Raw genomic sequence first — 23761 nt, forward strand, 5'->3', positions numbered from 1 at the left:
ATGGCGCCCTTGATGTTGCACAAACTGACGGCAGCCTAGTGTATTTTATACATCCATATTAGTCAGAGTTGAGCTCTGGCCAGCAAAAGGGCCCAGGGCTGGAAAACAAAGAGCACCCATCAAACCATATACATGTGTACTTGTCCATGCTCACATCATGCACACAAAAACAGACACACACACACATGATCTAACACTATAGGGCTCTCTTTGTTCAAGCTGCAGCCGGCTTGGCCCGGCCTGGCCCACCACAACACACAGTCCAGTTCTGATGATAACAGTTCTCGCTCGGGCTCTTCAAAGAGACTGAGACTAATCCAGTTCTTTGGGGGCATACTGATGAACTGACTGGAAAAATTAGTGCTGAAGCAAGACAATAATAACCAGCTGTAGAGAGATATGATAAGTAGGGAGTCTCAGTCTGGTCAACCACGCGTTGAGTCTTTGACGCATACCTCTCACTCTACATATTCATCAAACCTGCTCATGCTTCCTTTGGATCTACACAAACTGAGCACACACACAGTGCAAACATCTTAGGAATCTGTGGTGCATTGTTTTCACTCATCCACTCTGTGACCAAATGATAAAGTCAGCTGACGAGCATCACTGAACCTTTTGGGAGGAGAGAAACCACAAATATGTTCTGCAGCTTAAAGCAGTGAAGAGAAGGTGAAAACATCCCCCGATTATCTGTTGTTGTTTTTTTGATCCAATAGAGTTACTTTGATTAATTTGATAAGGAAACTATAAAAGCAGCAGGTGACAGTGAGGTCATCCTATGAATCATGGTCTCAGAGGAGGTCTTGAAGCTGTTTATCACTGCTTCACCAATGAAACCGTTGTCCAGCGGCCCATTACTCACCACCTTCCTCTAAACTTCCCTTCATCTGAATCACAGGAATGCTTCACACTGTGGGCGAGGGCTCTTTCTGAGAAAAAAGGCAGGTAGGTAGGGGAGGGGATACAACGCGGGACATGCTGTATAACGACCAAAAAAAAAAAGATAAAAAAGAATAGGTCACGGCTGACATTTCTGCCCCTTTCAGTGAGAACAATTCATTATTCATGTTGGGCTATTCTGAGGGTATGGAGAGCACAACGGGCTACGAGAGGTGAGTGTCTTAGATGACGACAAGTGTGAGGGAAAAAAAATCCTGACAAAGCTTTAGGTCAGTGTGCCTGCTCTTCTCTGATAGCCCGAGACAGGATGTAAGCAAGAGCAGCCGCGGCACCCACAGGAAAACACTCCACTTCCTGTTTGCAGGAAATAGCTTCAGCTCCCAACAAAAATCCCTGTGCACACTATTGAAAATTCCTCCTGGTATAGCTCACCTCATCTCAAGACCTGAGAGAAAAATCCTCACTCGGAGCTGAAGAGTTACAAGACCACGACCAGAGGCTGTAAAATATCTAAAAAAACATTCCTTATCTCGCCACGGTGTATTTATTCAAATACCACAAGGTCAAATTGTTGTTACTGCTTAGTCCTAGTTTTTTTCTGCATGGCTATTCAGCACTCCTGTAAACACACACATACACACAACACACAACACACAACACACAACAAAACACAACCTCAACCACAAACACGCCATCCTTGAAAGGGAAAAAATTACATAAACACAGCTAATAGGGCTGCTGAGCTGGGCAACAGAGGGGTCAAAATACTGCTGGAGAGGAAAGGAGAGGAGAGGAGAGGAGAGGAGAGGAGAGGAGAGGAGAGGAGAGGAGAGGAGAGGAGAGGAGAGGAGAGGAGAGGAGAAGAGAAGAGAAGAGAAGAGAAGAGAAGAGAAGAGAAGAGAAGAGAAGAGAAGAGAAGAGAAGAGAAGAGAAGAAAGGTAAAGAGAAGAGAGTAAGAAAAGAGGAGAAGAGAAGAGAAGAAAGGAGAGAAGAGAGTAAGAAAGGAGGAGAAGAGAAGAGAAGAGAAGAAAGGAGAAGAAGGGTGAAGAGAAGAGAAGAGAGGAGTAAAGAGCAGAGGAGAGGAGAGGAGAGGAGAGGGGAAGAGAAGAGAAGAGAAGAGAAGAGAAGAGAAGAGAAGAGAAGAGAAGAGAAGAGAAGAGAAGAGAAGAGAAGAGAAGAAGACTTTAGGATGAATGTTTACACTGGCAGCCTGCACAGAACAACCACCCTGTACCAGCAGCTCACTCACTCACTCACTCACCCCATCACTGGGGCAATTGTATCCATGGTGACCATATCTCCCCTCATACTGGACCCAGAGGAAAGAGTGAGGCAGCACACACACACACACACACACACACACTCTCAAACAACAACACATAATTAGAGACAAGTGCACATGCTCTTTCTGCAGGGCAGCCGGCACTCGGCAGCAAACACATGCAAATGCACGGAAGCCACCAATGCAAGCTTTTACATTTCTGCCTTTCATATTAGCGTGTGTGTTACTGTCGTGTCCCCGGAAGTGCATATGTCATGATGTCACAACAACAAACCCCCTCCTCCCCTCCCGCCCGACCGACCCCGCTGCAAAATAACAGCCGTCACCTTCAGTGTTAAACCGAGGCAGCAGAAGAAGAAGAAGACGCCATTTTTTAGGGGCAGGTTGCGACTGTGATAGGAGGACACATGGGTGTGCAGATGAGGGCAAGTAGCCAATAGGCAGATGACGACGACGATGGCGATGATGATGATGATGATGATGCAGAGCCTCAGTCAGTCAGTCAGCAGCAGTGATGTACGGTTGTGCTGACATGTTCAAATATGCTTGGGTTAATTAGTTTCAAACAGCAGCTCTACTCTGTCGCACGGCTCCATTAGAAACCCCTCCATCAGGACTGTCCCCTGCACAACATACAGGACACACACACACACACACACATACAGACACACACACCTCAGAGTGAAAACTATCTGACACAGTCAATGCTAGAATAGTGAGGGTAGGAATAAAATACAAAACCTATAATCCAGGCTTTTGGATTAAAATGTTAATCTGAGCCATGCTTCCCTCTGAAGTCTACTGCTGCTGTCTCATGAAAGCAGACAGAGTGAAATAAATGGATGGATGGATGGATGGATGGATGGATGGATGGATGGATGGATGGATGGATGGATGGATGGATGGATGGATGGATGACACCGTTATGGCTCCTATGGTATACTAACTGTTAAAACCATTAGGACACAGATTAAAGTCATATTCAAGTATCAGGAAATGCTCCATGAACAGGTCTTCAAACTGTCTTGCTCCATGTTTTCACACCTCTGTGAGACGATGTAATGAGGAATTGTGGATCCAAAGGAAATGCATAAACTAGTTCAGTAGTTTTTGAATGATAAAGAAAAAAAACGAATCGCTGCTGATGTCGAAAACAGAAGACGGTTGGTGAGTGGGTCCCGTTAGACATCAGGCAAGATTTTAAAGCAAAATGTAATACCCATTTATTCACTGTTGTATGTGGGTCTTAGGTTTTCATCAGTGATGTCTTGTTTTAAGTGTAAATTGTGTTTTTTGCTTGTAGATTTTCGTTTTCTTTTCATCAGCTTGTACAGCACTTTGACAGGGCTTCATACTAACTTTTATTTTTGCTAGGTGCGCAGTGGCCCCTAACTTCAAATTTTAGGAATGCAAGCAGAACATTTAGGGGTGTAAATCGATATAATATTAACATTTCCTTTTCATTCATGATGACAGATTACAGATTTTTTAGTCGCCTCTTCCACATTTCACCACATTGTAAAAAAAAAAGAAGGTAAATTTACTGGTTTTACATGTGCAAGTAGATGAAAAATTTACTTGCACTGTCTCAAATTTTAGGGGCAAAATGACCTAATTTAGGGGCCCTGACTTTGATGTAATGCACTTTATATATACATTTAATATTATTATTATTACTAAATATCAGAATTGATATTCGGAAAGAAAACAGGATTCCTGCATTATGAGTTTGTTGGTAGTTGTTTCTAAGTACATTACCCTAAACTGCCTTTTATATTGTGATTAATTTTCATGAATCTCTCTTTTCTTTCTCGCTAAGAGGGATGTTGACAAACTTAAGGTATCAAAACCATAGAGAGCATTTAACATAAAGGTTATAACATAACACATACCTATAATGAATCACATGCAACATGAAAAAAAATAATAATCAGGGATTAACGAAACGCATAACTTAGAAATAACTGGTGGCCGTAGGTCAGGTGCAGGCTCTGATTGCTGTCTCTGACCACGCAGCCGATGTGCAGCGGGCTGTTCACTGCTCTCCACTGACCCAGACACTCAGCTAGGCTAGGCTAGGATCTCATGTGCAGCTTATCCAGCAGCAAAGTCATCCCAGCTCAACCACACTAATTGTTCTCCGCCTAGAGAGACGGGCAGAGTGTCGAGGTCACAGAGGAGAGCGATAACTTCTGGTGGGATTCTGACTTTCCATTTTTTCCCACAATCCCTCACATCGGTTTAGTTTCGAGCTGCGGTTTTTCTTGCAAACTTCAAAGTATCAAACGGCCTCTCGGACGGCGGTTCTCTCCTGGTGTAAGGTGTTTTTTTAGGGGACCACACTCATGAGTGAAATGTTTTTCCAAGGCTAGAGGATGTTTTCTCTCCTTCAGGGTGTGCAGGTGCAGGTGGAGGCGGAGGTGCCAAGTTTCCAAAGCTGGAACTGACGCCCAGTCAAATATGTCATGCATGAATATATCTGTACTGCGTGTAATCTCTCATCTCGTGCTGTGAAAACTTAAAGGTGATGATCGATGGTTGATTACAAAGTCATGGAAGGAAATTGCTTCATGAGTTGAGCCCGACCGACATATCCAACTATAATATTTATACAATAATATTTATTAGTGCCAAGTACATGGACACATAAAGTGGCGTGTTTGTTTTTCACGTTGTTTCTGGTTGACTGTACCAGGACACATGCACACACACACACAAACTGCACTTGTGTTTTGTTTTTGTGTCTGTGGAAACCAACTGTGAGCCGAGGCACTAGTGGGAACGATAACCAGATCCAGCACTGGAACCTCTGGATTCAGCCAATCACTGAATACACAACTATCAGTACTTCTCGCCGACGCCCCGCCCATCACACACAGACACACATGCGCGCACACACACAGAGACACACACACAGACTACAGGAATGTGCAGATAAGCAAACAAGGCTCTACTATGCCTGTTTCTCATTCCAACCGGTTTCCCTCACCTTCTCCTTCCCATCACACACTCAGTCTTTCCACTTTAACCTTTTCTTTCTCTTTCACTTTGTTTTCCTTTTATCCCCCCATCACCATCATCACTCTCTCCTGGAAAACAAGCACAAAATAAAATCTGGCCACGGATTTAACTGGATCTAGTAACCAGAGAGACAAAAATAGACAAGTTTCAGTAACTGTGAAGGTGAAAGGGGAGTCATAGTTTGGTAAATAGGCGTGACGGCGGCGACCACTGTGATGAGTGTTTTAGGTTTCTGAGAAGTTGCTGTGGTGTAAATGATTCAGTGTGTGAGGTAATTTGTTGTTCAAAAAGTCCTACATTAAACTTTAAAATCATATTTAAGACGTTTTGTCACAGTTATATTTACCACGTAGACCCCGGTCCTGATGCTGCAGCATCTTTTTGGACGGTGCCAACTGAAGTCCTTCATGGTTTTACATTAACAATAATAAAAGTGTAGTTTGTGGAAATCTGAACTCTATGTTGCATCATCCCGCTCGCCAAGTTCAGTGTAGAAGGTTATTAAAGGTCAAAAGCTGAGCAGCACAGAGTTCAAAGGCTACAGGAGTGTCCGTGCTGTGTTCCCCTTTTAAGAGTTTATGAATGATGGTTTCACTTCACACTGTGGTTGGGTGAAGAAAGCTACTGCACCACCCAGGCATGTACGCACACACACACATATACATGTACGTACGCACACACACATTAAACAAAGGAGTGATTCAGCATTAGCAAAGGGTCTCATGTTTGCCTGCCCCCACAGAGCACACACAGACCAAAATTAGCCGCTACCAGCAAGGACACACACACACGTACAGTCTCTTCTGTCAGAAAGATTACCCACAATTCTGCTGAGATAAGAGCAACGTTTGAATGTTCAAACACAAACTTGGGAGGCGTTAAAACAAAATGCCTTTCAAATTTGAAGTTGCACAACATCTTTTAAAAACTACGCAACGCTGAGCCGCGCGACTCGTCGTCTGCGGATTCACATGTTGCCATAAAACAAGAAGCCAAGCCCACTCAATGGCATTCCCAGGCCTTCTGAGGACTTTGCCACAATAGGCATGTTGTGGGGCAGAATCTATAGTGAATTAATGAGTTACTGTTGGAGCGGCCATTTTCCCAGCACTCAACATAATTACCATTCCCTCAAGAGATGAGAGACAGGGAGGAAGGGAAGGGAAGGGAAGGGGGGGGGTTCATGCATTCTTCAACGAGATGCACAAGCACAGAAAGATAATACATAAACGACTCGTAAATAACAACAACCCTCCAAAGCAGAGGGAGTAACAGCCGTCAACGCACTTAATGAACTAATTACAATGTGCTGAGAACAAATGGTGCAGACCTGTAATGAAGCCTTCTCATCTTGTTATTGTAGTGTACATTAGGGATAGACCGATTATCGACATAGATAATATCGGCCGATATTTGGCTTTTTTTTCAATAATCTGCACCAATTAAAATTGTTTGTTGTTTTCTTAAACTGGTGGCTCCAAGTTTAGGGTTTGGGGGGAGGGAGGGGAGTTGTTTAAAGGTGTACAGAAAAGAAAAATGAATTTGATCCCACTATGGATCTTAACATTAGTGTAATAACTCATCTATCAGACGATGTAGCCCAAACTTTGTGCAAAATTCTACTTTCGAGTAAATCTAGGATGAAAGTGGGGTAGTTTTTTTCGCATTGGATAATGCAATCCGTCAATCAAACGTCTGAGACACACACACACTGAGCTCGGTCTCGCCCCAAGCATTGAATATCCCGCCCGCTCGATAACGACCAATCAAATTTGTTTTCCTTACTCGGGTAAACTCGTGCAGCAACTCGTGGAAACTCGTAGAAGGAGGCGCGACAAACAGGACAAAAGGCCATTTCTGAACACCTTTAAAGACTTGAAAGATGTAACAAAATATTTTTGGACAGATGGTGTACCAAGTTCCAAAATCAATAAAGATATGCATTAAAAAAAAACATAAACAAAACACCACTATGTTGTTTTTTGAGCAGGTTGGCAACAGCAGGATAGAGGAATGGCAGAAACACATCCATACTGCTCCGATGACATTCTTTGGCCCCGACCCAAGTCTGGTACTTGTCAGTATCTGCAGAGACCAAGTCTGAGTTTTGTTTAGGACACAGTCAGGGCACAGTGAATCACACAATAGGCCTGTTTTAGATGATTTAAATATAGGTCTGAAATTTGAATATAGATGTTTGGTAACACTACAGGCATCATGTACTTCACACACACAGGTCTGAAGCACCTGTAAACTGGAGCTGAACTCATTTTCAGTGTGGCTCTCATTACATCACTCACCGGCCTTCATTATCATATCATTAAGAGAAAGTGAAAGCTCCTGCTGCTGTTTATGTTGTGCACTCTCACGTGGTTAGTATTAAAGATATGCACGGGGCATTTTTGACAGTGGATGTACAGCATGTGAAACAAGCAAAGCACTGGAGATATATTGTTTCTTTTATGACTGATACGACTCATGAAGGAAAACCAGCAGATATAAGATAAGATAAGGCCTCACTCTTATGGGACGAAAGTGACATTGTGTATCTGTCACCGATGGCATTACCGATGTGTTTTTGACTTTTATTTTTTGGGGGCAGACTATTATGCTCTACAGCGATGATGACAGGTCAGGATACAGAAAGTTGAGTGCACATTTAATCCTATATCTAGGACATGTGCACTATAACAGATTCAGAGAAGGAGCGCAGCAGAGATTTCACACACTAGATTATAACTCCTGACCTTCATATTCATGTTTCAACGCCACCACCTTCAGCAAACAGACTGGGAAAAGCAAAATAAAACACCAGGTTTAAGATCTGCTAACATGATGTCAGTCCTCTCTTCTCCTGCACAGTGTCATGACTAACTTCTCTTTTACACTGATAGAGAGGGAAGTATGATTTTATCTCTCGTGTTTGACCACAGAGCGGTTTATAGAGAGCACAGCACACATGAATAATAACCAATTATTATAACGATGATGGTTTATCTTTTTCACAGCAGGGTGTGAGAATAATTGCTTGATGGTCTGATCTCATCACACGTTTCACCTAAAAAGGCCAAAATGTCAACAGCAGCTGAGGATGATTCAGCAGAAACAACACATATTAAAGGGATAGTAGCATTTCTTTAAAGTGGGGTTGTATGATCTACAAATAGCCCCTAAGTACTTTAATTGCAACGGTCCAAATAAAAACTGCGTTTTTCCTGCACTTTGAAGGGCTGGAAAAAATTATATTATAGCGAACAATGGAACTGTGTATTTTTTTTCCAGATAAAACCTCTTGTAGGCCGCGAAAATAGGCCGTTTCTTTTGGGTCTGTTCACAACACTGTATGTTGTAAATCTCTGGGCAGGGCTATGGGCTGGCGTTGCTAACGGGAGGAGTGAAGAGAGTCTTCTACTGCAATTAAAGTACTTAGGGGCTATTTGTAGATCATACAACACCACTTTTAAAAAATGCTACTATCCCTTTAACGCCTATTGACTAAGCGTAGTGGAGAACGATGAGTGGAAATCAGCCCAGTGACTGTAGAGAGAAGGGAGTCACCTTGATCAGAAAGAGGCCTGACATCTGGGGGACATTTCACACAGCTTTTATATCACCACTAGTGATGTTTCTCTCGTTTCAGCTACAGCCTTGCTGCCGATACGTGACGTCTCCCAGAGGCTGATGTCTCTGTTTCCCAGACAGAAAAGACAGCAGCACGCTCGCCGCTCTACGCTGCCTGCTGCTAACACTGGAAGATGAGCAAAAGAAGAAGGAGAACGCAGAGCGGCAGCGGCGGCGGTGGCAACGGCGAATGTGCGTGTGAAGGCATCTAGGGCAACAAGCCTTGGGATGAATCTGTTCCAGCCTCGTCCTCTCCTCCCTAACCAGCTGAGCCACGGCTGCCACATGCACTCTCTCTTGTCCCTCCCTCTCTCTCTCTCTCTCTGTCTCTCTCTCTGTCTCTCACAACACCCTGTGTCAAATCCCTTATGCCTGTAGTGGGAATGATAAATCCCTACAGAGACCTGCGCTGCCATGATGCCAGAAAGGACGCAGCGCTGCCTCTGAGTGAGTGTCCTCGCTTTGCTCAGGGACGACGAAGACGCTGCTGCTTCTGCTGCTGCTGAACCAAGACTCAGGGTTGTACAACATTACACATCCATTCATCTCAATCAAGAGCATCGTCTACTCTCACTCTCACACACACACACACACACACAGCACATCTGAGCAGCTCGGTTTTCACTGACAATCCTCCTTTTCGATTATTGTAGATCTAATCTGCAGCCTGATGATGTTGGTGGTGATGGTTTGACTATGTGACCCAGTTTTTGAGTCATATTTCTCAAAAATAAAAGATAAAATAAAAAAATGGACATAGCTGAGCTGCATCCACACAGGTGGAGACCAACGTGGAGCACTTCCATCAAACCAAGTGTAAGAAAACAACAGTCAATCCTCTGTTGCACAAACTCACACACACAGGATCGTCATAACAATAATGTTGAACCACAATTAGCTGGATAAAACTGCTGCCTTGCACGTACACACACACACACAAACACGGGGCAATGACGTTTGTTGTTTTTCCACTGTAGCGGTTCGAGTTAAACGGACGTAGTGTAAAACGTGCTTTACAATAAGCTTTATAACACGAAAAAGCCAAAGAGCTATAAGGCTGTGATTATGAGAGCGAGAGGCAGTCTTTTTAAGATCCGCCATGTGACTCAGATTATAGCCGATGCATCTCCCCCTCCCACTCCTTCCTTTCTCCATTTCACCCCTCCTCCTCCTGCTCCTGCCTCACCTCCTCCCTCAGAGGGCAGTTTCCCTCCTCTCCGTCTCCCTCTCACTCTGCTATCCACCTGCCTCCTGCTGAGTTGTATCTGCCCTGGATTTCCCTCCAGAGATGAGAGGAGGATAAGCAGGTCAGATATCCTTGATAAAACACCACAAACAGCTGCTTTCCCTCAACGTTTTTTTATCTCGAGTGACAGAAGGGTGATACAATCCACTGTCTGCACTCCTTCTTTCAATGAAAATACACAACAACTCCCTATAACTTGAATGAGACACCCCGCTCTGTAAATGTTAAAGCGCACTTTAAATGTCTTATTACGCCTGAAAACTGAACAAATTATACTCGTGGTGTTCAGATCCAGATAGGTCACACAGCCAAAAACACTGCAGCCCAGCTGAACCAACAAGCCCCCGGCTGCTGTCTTCGGTCTGAGCGACTGGCAGCTCTCTGGTCTTATACACAGACGGCTTACACCTGCACTGTTGAAGGGCTGGGAGCGCTCTGAATCATGGGACGGACGACAGCACGTTCAAAGACTCGCCTCTTAGTCTAAACTAAAGATAAACGATGGGGCTTGTGTGCTCAATGTAGGACTGTGTTTAACAGAATGTTTTCTTTCTTTTGAGGTTTCCAAAAGGGATGCCCTGATCGCTTCTTTTGGCGCTAGTATCAAAACTAAAACCTATGTCACATCAGTTTTACACACTTGTAAGCTACATGTGGTCAAAATCCTGTTTTGTTTTGATTGTACTTTACCATGTTAAGAGAGTTTTTGAATTATTTTGTCTTTCCTTTTACATTTAAAGTGACTACGAGGAGTTTCGGGAAGCAGAAGTGTTTTCACATTACATTTTGCGCACGGTGAAATTCTACAAGACGGACGAAAGCAAAAACATTTGCCAAGAATGTTTTCATTCATCAATAACGAAAGTCGGAGGTTCGAAGACGATCAGGTACCGTCGTAGTTCCAACCATAAACGATGCCAACTAGCGATCCGGCGGTGACCCGCTGGGCAGTGTCCAGCAAACCAGGAGTCGACCACTAAATAATAATATCAAATTAACGGGACAAAATGATATGTTTATCAAAAACGGACCCATTAACAAGTGTGGGTAACGTAGATTCATCCACATTAAAGCAGAAGTAAGCGGAATGTTTGTAGTAATATAAGTTTTAAATAGTTATATCTTCCGACAGCAATCACTTAGAGTGTTTGGTCTGAAACACGGGTCTGTCAGTCACTCTGCTCTGCTGTAAGCCGAGGAGAAAACTTTCCTTGTATCCTACAACCTTTATCCAATGAGGAGAGAGAACGGCATAAAGGGGCAGTCCTCTCTGTGTGTGCAGCCAAGGGATGCGCGTGAATGTGGTGACGTTGGGACGAGGGCGGGGACTGCTAACTCCATCGGCTGACAAGAAGTTAGCCAAAACGACCGGATCGCTTACTTCTGCTTTAATATGAGACTCTTTTATAACCAAAAGCAAACTCCTCGGCATCTTTAATGATAATAAACATTCATATAAAACCACTGCTAAATGGTCTACATTCATTTGTCACTATACCAACACTGACCGACCAGTTAAAGTGGAGTGAACCAGCAGAAATTAGACAAATACTTTACAAACTGATGGTGCTACAGACACCAGACATTGACTGTACAATACTGTGGTTATCACTTCCCATCAGCTCTTATTTTTGAAAAAAGGGACAAGGAGACTCGGACAGAGAACAAAAACATCACCAGGGCTCTGTTCCTCTTCTCAGCACTTGGTCCTTTAATTACATTTCCCTCCTTCAGTGATGTAAATGGAGATGTGTAATCATCAAAGCAAAAAAATACAGGCCTGCTGTGCAGCTCCTAATTAATACAGCGTCCTCCAATCCAAATGCATTTTCCACTTATTTCAGTCTGTCCTCTCCACACACAAGTCTCGAAGCTGGAGGGACTGCTGATGCTCTTAATTACATTTCTTTTTATTTGCGGTGCATTCACAAAAGCAAGTAGGAATGGCTGGAGGCCAAACACAGAGATAGAGGCCAGCGTTTATGGTGGAGCCAAAGAGATAATGTGGTTTTCAACAAGTCTGATTTCAGTTACAAGATTGATTCGTCTAAAAAAACATATAATAAACTTAATATTTAAATAATACGAGTACAAATGTGATATATTTAAAAATCTAACAGAGCGATCAGCCGAATTGCTTCATAAATCCTTTATATTGAATAGTACTTATCCGTCTTCCTTTCATAAAATATTATCCACCGAGCACGGAAAACTTTCTCCTGTGTCTTTTAAACTGCTAACACTAACCATGTATCCTGGGATTACAAGATACACCGAGCAATCTGACAGCGACACAGCTTTGTGATATCAGTAAACTGACTGATTGTTTCTCTAACTGGGGAAAAATGTTTTCATTAAAGTAAAAATCCCAAACTTTCCTGCCCTGCTGAGATGACTGTGAGTGACTCAAAGGTTTGGAAGCAGCAGAGACTTCAGCTAACTTCTGCAACAGAGGGAACCAGCGAGGCTGAGCTCTCCTCTCTCTCTCTCTCTCTGGTGCCAGGGCGGGAGCTTATTGGCACCGAACCCAAAGATGTTTCCCTTTCCGTCTCACACCTAAACAACTATTAGCATAATGTAAACTGTCATTTTGTTGTGAAGGTGTAGGCTTCAACTAAGACCGGGTAAGACAAAGTGCTGTGAGGTGTAACAACTGAGTGAACACTAAATACACACTGAAACATCCTCCCAACCTAATGATACATTATTAGCGCACTGCACTGTGCAATAATAGCATTACTGACCTCTGATACATGGGTCAACACACCCACTGTCTTCCTGGAAAACAAAAAACTGCAACATTTTCATGCCGTTAACAGTCGTCACCTATAGCTTCACATGCTGTGTGAGTAACACGGGCGTTACGGGCTTTTATACAAATATAACTCATCATCAGGTGGAGTTAATTAGTGGAAGGGTGATGAACCATAGACAGAGCAAGTAATACTTGTTCAACTGATTATTCCTCACATTACATCATGGAATCTATTACCAAAGATTTAAGTAAGGGGCGAGTCCATCTTACCTTTTGTATCTACTGTCGTTTATAGTGTTGGTTAAACAGTGCAGGGACCCCTGATAAACATTAGCACTGTATTATTCTAACAATAATAGATAAACTTGGGATATGAGCACAGATCACTGTGTCCTCACTACACTGAGAGTTACAGGCAGGATTAAACTTTTTAAGGTTGTTTTTCCACCTTCAAAGAACATATATATTTTCTGTAACCGACACATATGGCTTTCTGTAACAATGATCTCGCTAAAGGAAGCAGTCTGTCAACAACAACCAGTCAACATGACTTCTGCCACTGCTACACTCCTGTTTTAGTTTCATCCAACTGATAGCAGCCATGGTCATTTGTAGTGATAATCTGCTTTTTTAATTACAACCCAACTTGCAGCTTCCTAACAGGAAAGCTTTTACTCTGGAGGAGCAACAGGAAACGTAGTCTTAATTAGGAGGGGTACCGAGTCGACCGACCATGCTTACTCATTGTTTGTCAAAAGTCTACATCAAGATCCTGACTTTCTTTTTGTTTTTTCAGTCTATTCTTTTGTCATCTTATTGCTTCAGGCGTTACTGAAAACTACGTTGCTCTAAGGAAATGGGAATACATTCACAGACGTTTTCTTTCAAACCTTACAGTTTCACTATCAGAGGAAAGCAAACAACAATGTTCAAAAGTGCTACTGTACCTACCTACTGAGTAAAATTAAAAACCAAGAAAATACAGAGTAAGAAGAAGAAGAAATACTGAAATTACAAATAAGCACATGATGACAGACTCTTGGCTCATTACCATCTGAAAGCACAGTACAGTAGTAAGTTGTATGTCAAGGTGTGACTGTCGCCGTGGTACACAGTCCAGCATAACGTCACCACCGGCTGGTTTCGTCTAACAGGAACAACCGCCCAAACCTGACTATCACCCCGTCCAATAGACAAACACAGCACATTCCTGACTTGTCAAACCGAAATCTATCAATCTCCTCATATAAAACACTATTGAACACACTGTAAAATACTAATATGATTGACCTAGCTGAGTTTCATTCACTGTAACTTTTGGTCTGTTATCAAATTCAAGTACATTTTTTTTTCAAACAGTGCAATCACATGGTGCATGATGGGAAATGTAAACTCACCTTGTAATAATGTACTAAGCATACAGTTTTATGTTCAAGTGCTGCTGTGAACACCTGGCCTGACCTAGTTTTCCCACAAATTCTGCAGGAATGCATCATTGATGCCTTATATATATTACATAAATCTGCACCAGAGAGTCGATCTGTTCTTTATAAATGAACAGCAAATTACACACACAGCTGCTACGGCGCTGCTGGTGAAAACAACTCATATTAAATTAGTGGTTTCTAAAATTGGGATGTGCTTAAAACAGCCACAATCTTAAAAAATTCAAGTTAATTTACAGGTCAAAGATGTCTACAAAGGTCACACTATGAGTAACAGGTGGCTGTTTGTCCTGGGTTGCTAACACAACCTTACTGGCCTGATCAATATCAATTTTACACGACTTTCATGAAACTCACCTCATATTTCCTCAGTTACAGTTTGTATCCATGGGGATTTCCTGTTACCTTAGCAACTATTAAAACTGTAACAGTGGATATCAACAGGTAGCTGAGGTCAGAGCCACAGGGATATCAAAACACACATGGGTGATTTATCACTGATAATTTATCAACTTGTAAAAACGTATATGTTATTTTTAAACCCCAGCATGGCAGGTTGTAAGCTGTAGGCTACTAAGGTGTAGATATCAGAATAAAACACCCTAAAGCACACACACACACACACACTTATGCAAAACACAACCACCATTGAGCATATAGCCCCACTACTACTACTACGTGGTGCATCCACAGCACAATTAACCACTGTTTGCCATTCAATTCATCACAGTTATTACATGAACCCGCAGGATAATGTTGGTATTTAGCCTAACACTTGATTTTTTTGTGTGTTTTTTTTTGTTCTGGTTTAACTCACCTTATTTGAAGCTTTGGAGGACATTTTATTCTCCTATTCTGCTTGGGAAAAACCAGCAGGTCAAAAGTTGCTGCTGTCTCTGTTTGGGATAATCACTTGGAGGGAGAGTTGCGCTATTTTCCTTCCAGTTGAAAGTGTTGAGTGGGTTTTTCAGTTTCTGTGTTTGTTTTGTTTTCCTTTTTTTTCGCCCAGCCGCCGCCACGCCGGGCTGCGTTGTTATTTTATTTTATCCGGGACGACGGGAAACATGTCACGAAAAGCCGTGTGGAAAGTCCAAAGTTCATTATCTTATCTTCGTTGGCCGAAACGCTGGCGTTACTAGTAGTAGCAGTAGTAGTAGTCCGGTCAGGTATCGAGTCATGGAAGAGACGGGGAGTTGAGGAAGAAGAGGAAGAAGTAGGGAAAAGGAGAAGAAGGGGGGGAGAAGAAAAAAAACAAAACAAAAAAAAGCGAATAAGAAGACCACCTCACTCGGTACGTGTCGTCGCTAACCGCTGGATGAAAAGTTGGAAAGGGGAGGCATCACCCGGACGGTGTACAGCAATGGCAGGCGGAGTGAACCTCTCCCTGCTCCCTGGGCCCTGCGAGCAACGGCGTCGGTGCGGAGCGAACCATTACACACACGGAGGGGTGGACCACTCCGGGAAAGCGGGGGGTATTTACTTATTCTTCCGATACGTGCTCGTTATTTTCACATTTTTTCACTGTATTACATCTGATTATACACCTTTCTCTCATATTTGATTCATTTTTTTGGTTTTTAATCAATTTTTATCGCGGCTACAACAGAGCGGACACCCCTGTTGTCCCGTGTTGATCAACAGTCCGGGATACAATGAGGAGAAGCGACGCCGCTGTCTCTGCTGATGCTGAATGCTCACTTTCACCGCCAGATGATGGTTAATGTTGTGTGGGTATCTTTTTTTTTTTTCCTTTTTTTTTTCTTTTGCACTTGTGCTTCACTTTTGAAATCACAGGAGTGAAGGAGATATAAACAGCTGAGCTACAAAAGTGCCCTGTCTAATGCACCACAAAGCGGTGTAAAAATATTGCTCTGGGACTCCTGCCCCCCCGCCCCCCAGAACAAAACAGCGTGAGCAGAATATTAAAAAAGTTAGTTGCATAATGGCCCCAAAACTGTTTCCCTCTTCGGTGTTTTGTGCAGAGTGGTAGTGCATGCATCTGTTAGATTACACAACGAGTCACATAACGAGTCCCTATTTGAAAACATTTCTTCTTAGCAGAGAGGGGAAATTAGCAGTGTTTGTGGTTAAGTGACCTCACAGGAAACCACAAAAGCCATTCAGTTGAGTTCCTATGATTTCCTAAACCACACCCCACTCACAGGATGCAACAATCTCAGCTCGCATTGTTTCACCGTTTACTTCTGTTTCCAGCAAACAATGTGTGATCTCAAAGTGGGCCACAGAAGAAACGCACAATGATGTAGTTATGTGATGTGACATTTTTGGAGAGTCTTCTGCGTCCACAGAACCAGATAATGCACACAGAGACAGGGCCGATCTTCTCCAAACAAACCGAGCAATCGCATTCCCTGGATCTAACTCCTCATGATTACTTCCCCTCTCTCTCTCTCTGTCTTTCTTTCTTGCTCAGATGTGGAGGAGGGCTTTGGCGGCTGTATAGGTGGTCTAAGGGGTTAATTCCCACCAGACTTAATCCTGCAGGGCTAGAAAACCGCCAGTCAGGAGAAGTAGCAGACATGTCTGGAGGGTTGCAAGCAAGAGGATGACCTCCAGAAAGGCTAGGTCACAGTGAGGAGAGGATCAAGACAGATGAACAGCTCTAAAACCTGCAGCCTTACATCAGCCGAGAAACACATAATCATTTGAAGGAGATATCGACCCGGGGCGCACTGTTTTCATCACACACATGTACACACGCAGCAGAATTAAACATGCCCCTTGGGGTGATACATACTAGTATTGATGCAAGTCGTTCACTCCTCCTGAAGCTCCTCAAACGCCTGTCGGGATCGATCAGTGCGGAAAGCAGGATGTTTAACATGACCGCTCTCGTGTGTGTCCACTATCAAGTGGTTTGCAATCCAAAATAATTGAAAGTATTGCGAATAATCAGCCTCCAAAATGATAATAAACAGAACAGAAGTGCTTTCTCTGCTGCGCGCCGCTCACTCTCATCCACGCCTCTGATCATACCTCAGATGTTCTGTCAGAGAGGAGCAAGACATTAGTGACACTCCAATGTGATCAAAGCTATCTTTGTCCTCTATGTTTGCATCCCTGCTCCCATCTCTCCCTCTTTTTTCCCCCCTCTGTTTCCCTCTCTCTCTCTCTCTCTCTCTCTCTCTCACACACACACACACAAACACACACTTATATGCACAAAGACACAGCTCTTCTCTGCAGCGGGCAGCTTCAAAGCTCAGGTGCGCTCATGGAAGAGCAGGCACATGGAAAAACAAAAAGGTGAACATGCAGGCCCACATTTGGCTGGAGCACATCACAAGGTTCAGTCAACCCAGCGTCTCCTGCAGCAAAAAGGCTAATGTAGAGTGAAACAGCATAATGTGCACACAGTAAAAAAAAAAAAAAAAATGTAAAGCTGGCTGTTGATGCGCACAGCAGCGGCATAAACCATGTTAGCGAGCAGCACACAAAATACACAGTGATGAATAAAGAAGAATGTGACGTTTGATGCGAAACAGTTGTTTTTCCAGCGATGAGAGTTCTTAAGCAGATGTTATTTCCATGTTTTCATCTGTCCTGAGTTAGGTGTCTGTGGGAGGGTGTGTGTGATCCCTCCTGTGCCCTGTTGACTCACGGCTGCCCTGCAGGTCCGGCTCGGGCTCTGTTCCCTACTTACTAATAGAAACCTTCTGGAGGCTTCTGGAGTTTCTTTATTAATCCATGTCACATAATATAGACCAGGTCAGGACTTTGGCTGCACTGAGACAACATTCATCTGGAGGTTTTTATATTTTCTTTTTCTAGCTTGCAAACTTTGGTAAACAGTCGGTTGTGTGTTTTCCTCTGTAGTAGAATAATCAAATTGAATGATTTCACTTTATCAATTTTCTGGATATTGTAGTTTTCCAGCAGAGGATTGATACAAATTTGACACAGATGAACTCTAAATACACTAACAGTACCCATGAAGAAACATGTGTTTGTACACTAATAGAAGAATAAGCTAGGTGAGGTTTGGGCCACACAGGCCGTGTTAGTTACCAGGATCAATTTGCTGTTGGAATTTATTTACACTTGAGAAAAATATAGAAAATCACCAGCTTTAACGCTTTAAAATACAACTTAAATCTTCAGTTAGAGAATATTAACACCCACAAGAAAAGCCTGAAAGAACAGGGTTTTAGTGTAACCTGTTAATGACCGGTATAGGAAATGTCACATCTCCGCTTAAGAGGCCAAGTGTTTGTCCACAGATTAGTATCATATGACAGGATTAACAGGCATCTCTCGATTTCATCCCCTTCCTCTCACTCGGGTCAACATTGTTCAGGTTTTTTGTGAGGGACTCAACCAGTAAACACAAATCTGGTTTGGGGATTTCAAGAAACATGAGTGCACATGTAATGGCTGCAGGGTCAAGGTCGAATGTATTCATGCATAAAGAATCATGGTAGTTACAGCGCTGCCGTCCTAATAACCAATGATTACATAACACGAGAGAAAGAGATCTGTAAAACAAGGCTATAAATAAAAAACAGTATACAGAGTTATCTCCCATAATAAAATAAAGTACTGTTCAAACAACAGCATGAAAAACAGGCAGACGCTTTTGAACCCGCGTTTTACTTTCCACATATCAGCTTAAATATCGACTGTGCAAACACACTCCCCGACTTCTGCTTTCTATCAGAAAGAGTTTTCACAGGGTTCAGAGAAGGGCAGGCGGGCGAGGAGCCTATCCCTACAGTACAGTAATAACTCAGGTCTCCATCCTCTGAGAGGGACTCTAAACTTGATTTTCCACTAAACCTGTCAACTGTTTCCAGTCATGCGGTGCCTCTCCTCCATATCCAGTCACTGCACCGGCATCACATGATCCATCACACCCTCCCACAAGACGCAGTCATTTAAGCACACCTGTTTCCAGCAGCGCTGTGCAGGTGACCAGTCGCATTAACATATTTATGGATTAAAGAAAGACGTTTAGATTAAGGACTCCACAGTACACCCATGCTGTGAAACCTTACTTAGATATTCAACTTGAATAAGCTAAAGTTAAAAAAGAAAATTTGACCTGATGAAGGCGCTAGTGCTGTGTTTTTCAACCTTGGGGTCGGGACCTCACGTGGGGTCGCCTGGAATTCAAATAGGGTCGCCTGAAATGTCTAATTGATTAAAGCAGAAGTAAGCGATCCGGTCGTTTTGGCTAACTTCCTGTCAGTCGATGGAGTTAGCAGTCCCCTCCCTCGACCCTACGTCACCACATTCACGCGCATCCCTTGGCTGCACACACAGAGAGGACCGCCCCTTTATGCCGTTCTCTCTCCTCATTGGATAAAGGTTGTAGGATACAAGGAAAGATTTCTCCTCGGCTTACAGCAGAGCAGAGTGACTGACAGACCCGTGTTTCAGACCAAACACTCTATATAAGTGATTGCTGTCGGAAGATATAACTATTTAAAGCAGAAGTAAGTGATATATTTGTGTTAATATAAGTCTTAAATAGTTATATCTTCCGACAGCAATCACTTACATAGAGTGTTTGGTCTGAAACACGGGTCTGTCAGTCACTCTGCTCTGCTCTGAGTCGAGGAGAAAACATTTATCGTATCCTACAGTTTTTATCCAATGAGGAGAGAGAACGGCATGCAGGGCTGTGTGTGCAGCCAAGGGACGCCGTGAATGTGGTGACGTAGGGACGAGGACTGTTATGGTGCGTTCAAGGCAACTCGTAACTCGTGTTTTTTCCGACCTGTGAAGTCGTACCAGTTCGATCTGGTACGAGTTCACGGGTCAGAAGTTACGAGTGGCCGTTATAGTGACTTTCACAGGTAAAACAGGTCGGAAAAACACGAGTGGGTTGCCTGGAACGCTACAAAGTCGTAAGTTGTGACTTGAAGCTGTAATTTACGATTTCAAAAGCCTGCCTGGAACGCAGCATTAGCCAAAACGACCGGATCGCTTACTTCTGCTTTAAGACTTATATTAACACAAATATTCCGCTTACTTCTGCTTTAAAAAAGTTATTCATAAAAATATATTTTAAACTAATTATTCTTCTTCTTAAAATGATGATTACAAACACCACACACAATCTTAAACAACTGTATTCTATACTTTCACTTTCTCGAATATAAATGGTTGGTGCATCTTGATTGAGCGACAAATCATCTTGATTTATGAATGATGTCAAAATGGCGTCACGAGCCAAAAAACATTGGGAACCACTGCACTAGTGGATAAGTCTGAAGATCAAATTCATCACAGTGCATCCTAAGGAGAATCCCACTGCAATCCATCAGCCTGTTGGTATATGTAGAGTTCGAGTTGACCTAAGTTCAAAGGACTCATTCACTGAGGCCATGAATGTCTGTGTAAATAAATATTCTTGGAAAAATTGTTTAGATATTTCAGTCTGGAACAAAGTGTTGAAACGCCCAAGTGACCAACATTGAGATTCCTTGAGTCATGCTGCTAACACGTCTGTAAACATCACATCTTATCAACTGTACTATCAGTAAGACGCAGTCTATTTTGCAGTACAGTATCTAGGCCTACATATACTCTATGACATGCTGACCTGAAAAGATAAAATGACAATAGCCCACTGACGTCACAAAGCAACTAAAATGAAGTTAGAATATATTAAACAACACAGTCCTGAGGAGAAGTCTGAGAATGACAGTGTGAATGAAAATATAAAGTAGTTTCTCATTATAGGAGTTCATATTCCTGCTATTTTTAGACTGTGTTTCTCCCTAATTCATCCGCAACCACAGAAGAAACGTTAACCTGTGTAAAAATAGTGTGAAGTGCTGATATTCATAGAGAGATGCTTATTTCCCCGAAGCTCTCACGCTGAAGAAAACAGGTTATAATACTTATCCTTCCAGTGCTAAATTTACCATGGAGGGTCTTCTGTCACTGATAGTGAATCAGGCTACTTCTAATCTTCTGAAGACATTTACTCTAAGACGCAGCCTGTGATCAAGCAGCAAGAAAAAAACCTCTCATTTTCCTCTTTCCTTTCCTGCTTTTTCACTTCGTAACAGACAAGGACTGCTGAGCCTTTTATAGCCAGAGAGTACAGACACTATGCTGCAGTGAACCTGGTTGAACTCCACTCCGCTTCTCAGCAATATCTCAAGTAGCTTAACAAGTAATGTCCCAAGTCGCGGAGCACGATAACGGGTCTACTTGAAATTCCACCACTTTGCTATTTCTGTGATTGTTCCTCTGTAACATGAACAGGCCGTTATGAGTTTCCTCCCTTAAACCAAATTGAAAACTGGAACGTTGAATCTGTATTTTTATTTTTTATATTTTGCTTTGAATGTGTCCCCTACCCATTAAGAGTCAATATACAGTGTAAATCTGCTGAGGAAGAACTAGCCATTATGTAATGCTTTCCATCCACGTGACGACCCCATTGTTTGCTGCAGAATGAGACTGTAAATTAAAAATATTGCAAATCCCAAGGTACAACCACAATGCACTCAGCTCGGTTCAGTGTGTGCGCTTTGCTGGTACTTCACGACAAACAATGCGACCTCTCTCCCTTTCATTATTGTGATATAGCCGCCATGCAATGCATGTAACCATAAGCAGCATTTTGTGCAGTGTTATTTGTCTAGGAAGATAAACACATTACACTGTGTCTGTGCTGGATCAGTGTGTCCAACAGCCCTCTGCTCTGTTCTCCGAAGTTTCATATCACACCGTGATGATAATCACGTGTTTTCCACTTTCTGAGACTGATAAAAAATAGAAAACCAAGAAAACAATCATCAGGAAATTTCCAGAGGGTGCAATAAAAAAAAAAAAAAAAACTATGGATTTCCAGCCGTTACAAAAAGAGGGAAAAATCAATTGCAATTGTTGTCACAGACACATGTTAAATAACATGCACCCAGGTCTGACTCTACACCTTTATGTGACTTTTATCATCAAATTACACATAGGTGTGCTAAGTGACAGGTGGGTGCATGACAATATTTTGCTGACATGTTAAACAGCTGTGTTACTTTACTGCACATATAAGCCTCGATTGTAGGCAAAATATTAGGCTTTATGCATTTTATTTGTTATTTCACTGCAAGAATTATGTGAAATGTCAAATTTAGGCATTTGAACTATAACAGCAAGTTACAAAAATGAATTTAATTTGACTTTAATTCAAATCAAATCACTGATTATTAACAATTCTGCCGTAGTGTTTTCATTAAATAGTGATTATTATACATGATTGCGTCCCTATAATCAGATGAGCAACGCTCGGCTGTAAAATATGTGAGCTCAAGGGTCAAAAACGAAACATATTCAAGCAAGTCAAGAGATGGAAAATGGCTTGTGGGTAATGAATAGGGCTGTGACAAAAACGTGCAGCAAAGTGGAAAAGATCTGTGCAAACCGGCAGCGGCATGACCACACAAATCCTCTCAGATAATCACATATCCTTAATCACATGTTAAAGAGCATTCAAAGGACAAGTTCAAGTTGTTTTTTACAACAATAGTTTAATCTGTGAAGGCTGGACAACAAAGCTGCAGATCCTAAACGGTTGCAGAACAACATGTAAGTGAATTTAATCCTTTAGTTGTTGCTCTACATGCACAGCTGAGGGAGATGGGACAGACAGAGAGAGGACAGCACCTGATGTAGGTAACAACGCAGTACTAGTGTAGTAGTGAAAGCCCTACATCACAGATATGAAGTGTATAAAGGCTTAAAAAGTGGGACTAATTTGTTATGTATAAGAAGAAAACCCTAAAGCCATCAAAACTGCACACTCCGGATGATGTGTACCTCGTTAAAAGAATGGGTTTACACTCTTTCCCTTCAGGTCTTCCATCTATGTCATCAGTAGTTGCCTTGCTTTCATTAAAATTCCTAACACGTTTGACACAATTGGAGGGAAGCCTGCTTCAGCCTCAGCTAAACCAATCAGCATCCTTGTAGTATCCTTGTACTCTAGTAAGCTGAGGATGTGCACGTCAGGTATTCTCTCCATGTGTGTGGCGTAGTAGACACTGTATTAAAGGAGAGCACTGCAACATGTCATGGATAAAAGTCAGCCTGCAGGCCTCACCTGGTACAACTGAGAAAAACAAAACAATAAAACACTGACGCTGGTAAGAGAGACACATTATCACTCACACATTAGTGCGGCTACACAGAGATACGCAGCAATTATACTGCACTGTTGATTTGAACAGGTTTATGTTTCACCTCACACAGAGCGAGAGGAGAGCGCAGTAAAAGCTGCAGTTAAACTGTCCGCAGGCACTTATAGTAAATGTCCAACTCTGGCTGTAAGACGAGAGCAGCGAACACAGATCTATACATGTTCACTGATGAAACCTAAAGATTATTGTCCACATCAAAAGGAATTACAATCTGGCTCTGTAACAGTAGCAGAGTGCAATCACAAAGAATCAGTACATGCGACCAAGCCTGGTTTACTCTAAATCGTTTTGAAACAACCAATGGGGAAACTCAAC

The 23761-nt window shown here is 42.5% G+C and overlaps 1 protein-coding gene across 10 annotated transcripts in view; it reads right to left on the bottom strand.

Annotated features, from left to right (window-relative positions):
- The window catches only part of tjp1a (tight junction protein 1a), a 57264-nt gene extending 41588 nt beyond the window's left edge, over positions 1–15676 (bottom strand). For 7 of the 10 annotated variants that reach the window (XM_084001797.1, XM_084001796.1, XM_084001795.1 and 4 more), the window contains exon 1: positions 15091–15675. In XM_084001797.1, the coding sequence (XP_083857923.1) occupies positions 15091–15114 (24 nt within the window). In that variant the 5' untranslated portion in view covers positions 15115–15675. Of the gene's footprint in view, positions 1–15090 lie in introns of all 10 variants that reach the window. The other 3 variants (XM_084001791.1, XM_084001788.1, XM_084001794.1) reach the window with 2 other exon arrangements.
- Between the last annotated feature and the right edge of the window lie 8085 nt (positions 15677–23761).

This window comes from Trachurus trachurus (genome assembly GCF_905171665.1).
Source record: "Trachurus trachurus genome assembly, chromosome: 3".
Taxonomy (NCBI): domain Eukaryota; kingdom Metazoa; phylum Chordata; class Actinopteri; order Carangiformes; family Carangidae; genus Trachurus; species Trachurus trachurus.